At 38.3% G+C, this 9,190-nt stretch overlaps 1 protein-coding gene across 1 annotated transcript in view; it reads right to left on the bottom strand.

Annotated features, from left to right (window-relative positions):
• SEPTIN14 (septin 14) overlaps positions 1 to 9,190 on the bottom strand; it is a 135,469-nt gene that overhangs the window by 30,862 nt on the left and 95,417 nt on the right. The window contains exon 9 of the mRNA XM_019806489.2: positions 3,267 to 3,453. Within this exon, the coding sequence (XP_019662048.1) occupies positions 3,267 to 3,453 (187 nt within the window). The remainder of the gene's footprint in view (positions 1 to 3,266; positions 3,454 to 9,190) is intronic.

Below are 9,190 nucleotides of genomic sequence, written 5' to 3'. Positions count from 1 at the left end.
TTAGAATGGCAAAAATGGACAAGGCAAGAAACAACAAATGTTGGAGAGGATGTGGAGAAAGGGGAACCCTCTCCCACTGTTGGCAGGAATGCAAGTTGGTACAGCTGCTTTGGAAAACAGTGTGGAGGTTCCTAGAAAATTAAAAACAGAGCTACCCTATAACCGAGCAATTGCACTACTGCATATTTACCCCAAAGATACAAATATAGTGAAAAGAAGGGCCACATGCACCCCAATGTTCATAGCAACATTGTCCACAATAGCCAGACTGTGGAAGGAGCCGAGATGTCCTTCAACAGACGAATGGATAAAGAAGACGTGGTCACCCAACATTTGCATCAACATGGATGGGACTGGAGGAGATTATGCTAAGTGAAATAAGTCAAGCAGAGAAAGACAATTATCATATGGTTTCACTCATTTGTGGAGATCTTTAGGAGAAGGAAGGGAAAAATGAAGGGGGGGTAAGAAGAGGGGGAGATGAACCACGAGAGACTATGGACTCTGGGAAACTGAGTGTTTTAGAGGGGAGGGGGTAGGGGGATGGGCTAGTCCGGTGAATCGTATTAAGGAGGGCACGTATTGCATGGAGCACTGGGTGTTATATGCAAACAATGAATCATGGAACACTACATCAAAAAGTAATGACATACTGTATGGTGACTAACATATCATAATAAAAAGAAAAAAAGGAAAAAAAGAAAAAAGTTTCAAATTTCTTTTCTCAAACTTTCTTACACTTTCAACACATTTCGAGTTAGTAAAACGTAAGTAGTAGAATAAGGGATTCAAATTAATTCATTATCAATTTGATTTCTTTACTAAAAGTCAGAAGGGACTTTCATCAATACACTAAATTAATTTCATCCTTCTACCTGTCATTCATTTGCAACACCTTCTCCATAAATCATATACTTGCTTGTGTTTTCCAAAGGCCACCTAAAAATAATAGGCCTTTTTTTGGTTACAACAAAGACTGAGTGTATGTACATATGTGTATAATACCTTGCTGACAAATATCTTCATTTGTAATTTGTAAAAAGGTATTATTTCTTTTTTTAAAAAAAGATTTTATTTATTTATTTGACAGAGAGAGAGAGCCAGCAAGAGAGGGAACACAAGCAGGGGGAGTGGGAGAGGAAGAAGCAGTCTCCCAGCGGAGGAGCCCGGTGTGGGGCTCGATCCCAGAACATCAGGATCATGCCCTGAGCCGAAGGCAGACACTTAACGACTGAGCCATCCAGGTGCCCCAAAAAGGTATTATTTCTATATTGCATATTTGAGGTTGAAATTTTCATTCATAAACTTTTCTTCCTAGTTCCAAAAAAGGATTACTCCTGTCTCCATGCATTTACATTTTAATAAACTTTGTAGAAATTAAAAATATGCAAAATTAAAAAATGTTTTATTACTGTTAAAATAAAGTATCTTATTTAATCATAGCTACACAATGTCAAGTTCTGTGATATAGTAAGAGTGCATAAAAGTCAGTTCTAGGTATATTGTTTTTGTTTTAGATTCTCAAAGTACATTTTAAAAAATCCTTGTACAAATTTAGGGCCTCAATATAACACTGATTTTCAAATTTTTATCTAATTTAGAGTCTTAAATAATACCTTCCACAGTAAAAAGCAGACAACTAGTAAGGTAGGTTCAAGTCTAACATAAATATCTTGGATTGTATTGCTGAGAAAGCTATCTTCTAATGATAGTAAAGCCTTAACACATAACAAATAGAAATTTTCCATGTTAATAATTCTTTAGGTGTTCAGAATTAAGGAATGAAAGTCACTTATTGCAGAAGGGAACTGAGCAACCTAGAAGAGAAGACAAAAGACACGCACACAAACCATTGCTCACCCCTTTATGTAATGTTTCTGTAAAAAAAAAAAAAGTAATTTTCTATATCTGGAAATTACTTGATAATAACAGCTACCCATAAAATTAAAAATAAAACTGTATGTCCCTGGTGATTGAATATACTAATAATCAAGAAATTGAGGTAGCTCTTGATTTTAACTAGAAATCTAACTTCTTTCAACAACTTGGTGACATATAAGACTAGGTACAAAATTTCTTTCCAGTTTGAACAATACATAGCAAAAGTCAGACCTTCTTTGATAAAAAGAAACCAAATTTTAGAACTTTTCTCTCTTCAACTTAATAAAGTGTAGAAAACATGACATAAAATTTCTTTCATATGTATATCTACCCTCTATTGGAAAAAATATATACATACATATTGCATTCTGAATCCTCTGTGATAGGATCACTAGCCAGGATCATGAAAACTTCACGATTCACACAATCAGTCGTAACAGGTAAATATTAATGGAACTGTTTTATAGTACTGTAGAATGAATTCAATTTTAAAAATACAAATTTTTAAATGGAACCACAACCTCTATGACTTTAATCACAAAACCCATAAATTTTTATTTTAATATTTTTTAACCTTTATCTTATTTTCCTAATACATACTATTAAATTTTTCTGGAAAGCAAACTAAGGTTGAAATTTATTAAATGCTGTTATGTGTTGAATGTATCATCCCTCTCCCAGTGCATACGTTGAGGCTCTAACCCCCAGCATCTCAGAACAAGACTCTTTAAACAGGTGATTAAGTGAAAATAAAGTCATTAGAATTGGCCCAATCCGATGTGACTGGTGTGCTTATAAGAAGAAACATAGACTTACAGAGACATCAGATATGTGCAGAGGAAAGACCATGTGAGGATACAGTGAGAAGGCAGCCATCTATCACTCGGAAAAAGAGGTTTTAGAAGAAAGAAAACCTTCGCGGCTTCTTCATCTTGGACTTCTCCTTCGCATAATTGTGAGAAAATAAGTTTCTGTTGTTTGAACTACTAAGTTTGTGGTATGTTGCAATGCTATCCCTTGGAAAATAGGAGCAGTGCTTTAAAGATTAACAGAAAACAATATATTTGGGGGTGCCTGGATGTCTCAGTTGGCTAAGCACCTGCCTTCAGCTCACATCATGTTCCCAGAGTCCTGGGATGAAGCCCCGAGTTGGGCTCCCCGCTCAGAGGGAAGCCTGCTTCTCTCTCTCCCTCTGCCTGCTGTTCCCCCTTGCTAGTACTCTCTCCCTCTCTCTGTCAAATAAATAAATAAAATCTTTTTTTAAAGAAAAAATATATGTTAGAATATTAAAAATAACAAGTTCTTGTGTGCAAATACCTTCAAGTTATATATTATCACAAAATAATTATCAAATTTTGATAGGTTGATGGATTGATCTAACACACCTTACTGTCAATGTTCTTCATAGTTAATAGATCAAGGGACTTCAGAGAATGTCCTGTAGGTGAAATGAGGTAAAGGCACACATGTATACGGGAATCATGGTAGTCAACGAAGGAACGCTTAATTTTCAATTCTTCTTGAAGATAGGCCTCAAATTGAGCATCTACATAGTCAACTACAGGTTGATAGCTGAAAAAAAAAAGATTATTTCAACAGATTAGCATGACAGGTTAATAACACCTATTGTCTCTCTTTTTACCATTTAATAAATAGTTAATATGGGGAGCTTGGGGTGATGGTGGAGTAGGACACTGGGCTCACCCCATCCCATATTTACCAATAGATATCATCCACATCCAACTCAATAAATCAGAGGGAGATCCAACGACTGGCAAAACAAATTCCACAGCTAAATATAGAGAAGCAGCTGCATCTGGGGTGCCTGGGTGGCTCAGTAGGTTAAGCATGTGCCTTCAGCTTAGATCATGATCCCAGGGTCCTGGGATTGAGCCCCAGGTCGGGCTCCCTGCTCAGTGGGGAAACTTCTTGTCCCTCTCTCTCTCCCTCTGCCCCTCCCTCTGCTTGTGCTCTCTCTCTCAAATGAATAAATAAAATCTTTTAAAAAAATAGAAGAACCAGCTGCATCTGAAAGTTTAGGAAGGTCAGAAGCGTGGAGGAAGACTGCCCAAGGAAGGGAGGGAGCTGCATGTGCAGAGAGGGGAGAGAAATAGGTCCTCGCACCAAGGAGCTCACACAGGGCAGACAAATCCCCATATCTTTTGGTTTTAAAAACCAGAGGGGCTCAATTCCATGAGTTTGTATAACCACTGGGACTTGGAACCTGGAGCTTTAAATGCCAGCTGACTCAGCACTGGGCAAGCCCAGAGGGGTAGTAATAACTGTAATAGCTGTGTTACTACCCTTAAAAGACAGCAGCCTGTGCATGGTGGTAACATAAGAAATGGCAGTCTACACAATGCTGGGGGCAAACAGGAGACACATCTGTTTATACTGATTTCAGAGCATGTTGGAGACTTCACTGAAAATGAGGGAGCTGGCAGGTGCCACTCTCCACCCCCATTTCCCAGCATAAACACAGGCCAGTGGCAGGACCTTGGGCTGCACAAACACTAGCTAACTAACTTGTTAGCAATGTGCCATGCCCACAAGTTCTCCTGAGGAGTCCCACACTCCAATGCTGCTAGCCTCGGGCCTGGGCTCAGGGAAAATTTTGTTAAGCTGCATACAAGCCCTGCCCAGCTGCTGGGTGCACAGCCCCCATTGCACACCTGACTCAGCTATGCCTACCTCTCACCACACACTGTACCCAGCAACCCACACCCTCTCACACTGAACCCAGCTCCCAGCTGCCCCAGCACTTCAACAGATCCAGCATAAGACTACTTGCATAAAAAATTTTTTGCTAAAGCTTCTGCTCCACCCCCAAGTTCTCCAGCAGGTGCAATCCCTAAGAACTGCCTTGCCTAGGTCCCACTAACACCATAGAGAACAAGCATAGCCCACAATAGGCAGAGAGTCAGCGCAGGTGACTGAACTGAAAGGAAAAGTGACTCAGACACAAAAGCAGGATGTACAGAACCTCCCCTTCATAAAGTCACTACTTTCAAGAGGAGAAGACATAGCTGACATTCTTAACACATACAAACAGACACAAAGACGCAGACAAAATGAGGAGGCAGAGAAACTTACCCAAATTGAAAGAATAAGACAAGGACAAAGCCCTTTCAAAGCAAAACAAATGAAAGAAACATGCCTGAGAGAATTTAAAGCAATGATCATGAGGACTCACTGGAATTGAGAAAAGAGTTCAAGGCATGAGTAAGAACATTAACAAAGAGATAAGGAACAAACAGCAGAGACAAAGGGCACAATAAACTAAATGGGAAACACGCTTGACGGAATGAACAGCAGAAAGGAAGAAGCAGAGGAATGAATTAGTGACCAAGAAGACAGAGTAATGAAAGAAAGTAACCAAGCTGAACAAAAGAGAGAAAAAGAATCATGCAAAACGAGCATAGACTTATGGAATTCAATGACTCCATCAAACATAATATCATCCACAGTATAAGACTCCCAGAAGAAGAAGAGAGAAAGGGGGGCAGAAAATTTATTTCAAGAAATAACAGCTGACAACTTCCCTAATCTGGGGGAAAACACAGATATCTAGATTCAGGAGGCATGGAAAAGTGCCATCAAAATCAACAAAAGCAGATCATCACAGGCTCTCGTGGCACCACCATTTTCATCCAGCCCGTTGGTGCTGAAACCCTTCAGGGAGCAAAACAGCACCACACAGTGCAATACAGAGCCACCTACAAAAAGCCCAGCCCCCTGGCAAGGGAGGCACATTTCCACAAGGGCAAGGATACATGGGAATCAGTGGAACAGACTCCTCCCCGAGAAGACCAGCAAGGACAACTGGCCCATACCAAGCATACCAATCATAGAGAGCTACAAAGCTTTAGCTCTTGAGTAAAACAGTAATAGCTTTCGTGGTTTTTTTTTAATTCTTTAATTCTTCAGGGTCTCTCTTTTTTTTTTTTTTAGCAATTTTCGTATTTTTTCAGTTATTTTTTAATTCCTTTTTAACTTTTACACATCATATATATATACAAGTATACTGTTGGTTTCTTTTCATTATATTTTATTGTATTTTACATTGGATACATATGTTTTTCATTCTTTCCTATTTTGGAATCGAGTTTCCTTTAACAAGTAGACCAAAACAGCAGGATCCAGTTCTTTGTTTTGTTCTGTTTTGCTTCTTGTTTGATATTTTCTAATTTTGCTTTGTTTTTCTTTTCTTCAGGTTTATTTTGTTTTGATTTCTGTTGTTGTTGTTGTTGTTGAGGCTATCTTTTCTGTATCTTTCTAATATTCTTTTCTGGACAAAATAACGAGAGAGAAAAATCCCCCCAAAGAAAGAACAGGAGCTTGTACTCACTGCCAGGGATTTAATCAACATGGATACAAGTAAGAGGTCTGAACTAGAATTTAAAACAACAACTAAAAGATACTAGCTGGGCTAGAAAAAAGTATAGAAGACACTAGAGAATTCCACACTGTAGAAATAAAAGAACAAAAATCTAGTCAGGACAAAATTAAAAATGCCATTACTGACATGCAGTCAAAAATGGAGGCTCTACAACCAAGGATAAATGAGGCAGAAGAGAGAGTCAGTGACATAGAATGTAAAATGCTGGAAAATAAAGAAGCTGAAAAGAAGAGGGAAAGAAAACTACTGGATCACAAAGGGAAACTTAGAGAACTCAGTGAATCCATAAAGTGAAATAGTATCTGGATAATAGGGGTCCCAGAATATGAATAGAGGGAGACGGGGCAGAAGATTTATTTGAAAAAAATTATAGCCGAGAATTTCCTTAATTTGGGGAAGGAAAGAGGTATTCAACTTGAGGAGGCACGGAGAAACTCCCTCAAAATCCATAAAAATAGGTCAATACCTCCACATGTAATAATGCAGTTTACAAATTTCAGAGATGAAGAGAAAATCCTGAAAGCAACTCAGGACAAGAGGTCCACAACCTACAAGGGTAGGCACATAAGGCTGGCAGCAGACCTGTCCACAAAGACCTGGCAGGCCAGAAAGGACTGTCATCATATATTCAATGTGCTAAATTGGAAAATATTCAGCCAAGAATACTTTATCCAGCAAAGCTATCATTCAGAATAGAAGCAAAGATAAAGAGTTTCAAAGACAAACAAAAACAAGGAATTTGTGAATACTAGACAGCCCTACAAGAAATATTAAAGGGGACACATTGAGCAAAAAGAGAGACCAAAATTAATAAAGACAACAAACAACACAATCTACAGAAACAGCGACTTTACGTAATACAATAGCACTAAATTCATATCTTTCAATAATGTCTCTGAATGTAAACGCACTAAATGCTCCAATCAGAAGACATATGGTATCACATTGGATAAGGGGGGAAAACAACCCAAGACCCATCGATATGCTTTTTACAAGAGACTCATTTTAGACACATAGACACTTCCAGGATGAAAATGAGGTGGTGAAGCATTTATCATATTAATGGACATCAAAAGAAAGCTGAAGTAAACATCCTTATACCGGACAAACAATATTTTAAAACAAAGACTGTAATAAGAGATGAAAAAGGATAATATATCATAATAAAACTATCTATACAACAAGAAGATCTAACAATTGTAAATCTTTATGACTCTAAATAGGGAGCAGCCAAATATATAAACCAATTAAAAACAAACCTAAAGAAACTCATTGATAATAATACAATAATAGTAGGGGACTTTAACACCCCACTCACAGCAATGGACAGATCATCTAAGCAGAAGATCAACAAGGAAACAAGGGATTTGAATGACACAAGGGAGCGGATGGATTCAAAGAAGATATATTCAGATATTTCATCCTAAAGCAGCAGATACACATTCTTCTCAAGTGCACGTGGAATATTCTCCAGAATAGATAGTACACGGGGTCACAAATCAGGACTCAGCCAGTACAAAAAGACTGAGATCATACAATGCACATTTTCAGACCACAATTTTAAAACTTGAAATCAACTACAAGAAAACATGGAAGAGCATCCTACTAAAGAATGAATGGGTCAACCAGGAAATTAAAGAAGAGTTTTAAAAATAAATGGAAATAAATGAAAATGAAAACACAACAGTTCAGAATCCTTGGGATGCAGCAAAGGTGGTCCTAAGAGGGAAACATATAGCAATACAGGCCTTTCTAAAGAAACAAGAAAAGTCTGAAATATACAACCTAACCTTACACTTGAAGAAGTTGGAAAAAGAATAGCAAATAAAGCCTAAATCCAGCAGGAGAAGAGAAATAATAAAGATTAGAGCAGAAATCAATGACAAATTAAAAAAAAACACAATAGGACAGATCAATGAAACTAGGAGCTGGTTTTTTGAAAGAATTAACACCCCTAGACAGACTTATCAGATAGAAAAGGGAAAGGACCCAAATAAATAAAATCATGAATGAAAGAGGAGAGATTACAACCAACATCGAAGAAATACAATTCTAAGACAATATTATAAGCAATTACATACCAACAAATTAGCAATGTGGAAGGAATGGATGCATTCCTAAAAACATAAACTACTAAAACTGGAACAGGAAGAAATAGAAACCTGAGCAGACCCATAACCAGCAAAGACATTGAATGAGTAATCAAAAATTTCCCCTTCTCGTCATTCTGATGAGGAGAGATTGCGGGGTTGTCCAGAGCCCAAATTATTGACTGGGACCCAGGCCGTGCACCCTGGTTTTATAGAGATCTTAGGGATGTGGGCTTCTTCTTTAAAGATTTTATTTATTTATTTGAGAGAGAGAGACAGAAAGTCAGCAAGAAAGGGAACACAAGCAGGGGAGTGGGAGAGGAAGAAGCAGGCTCCCAGCGGAGGAGCCCGATGAGGGACTCCTTTCCGGAATGCTGTGATCATGCCCTAATCCGAAGACAGGCGCTTAATGACTGTTAAAATGTCCATGCTACCCAGAGCAATCTACACTTTCAATGCTATCCCGATCAAAATACCGAGGACATTTTTCAAAGAACTGGAACAAATAGTCCTTAAATTTGTATGGAAACAGAAAAGGCCCCGAATTTCCAAGGAACTGTTGAAAAGGAAAAACAAAGCTGGGGGCATCACAATGCCGGATTTCGAGCTGTACTACAAAGCTGTGATCACAAAGACAGCATGGTACTGGCACAAAAACAGACACATGGACCAATGGAACAGAATAGAGAACCCAGAAATGGACCCTGGGCTTTTTGGGCAACTAATCTTTGATAAAGCAGGAAAAAACATACGGTGAAAAAAAGACAGTCTCTTCAATAAATGGTGCTGGGAAAATTGGACAGCTACATGCAAAAGAATG

This window comes from Ailuropoda melanoleuca, chromosome 10 (assembly GCF_002007445.2).
Source record: "Ailuropoda melanoleuca isolate Jingjing chromosome 10, ASM200744v2, whole genome shotgun sequence".
Taxonomy (NCBI): Eukaryota; Metazoa; Chordata; class Mammalia; order Carnivora; family Ursidae; genus Ailuropoda; species Ailuropoda melanoleuca.
The sequence above is the reverse complement of the archived record's forward strand: the minus strand, read 5'-3'. Positions and strand labels throughout refer to the sequence as shown.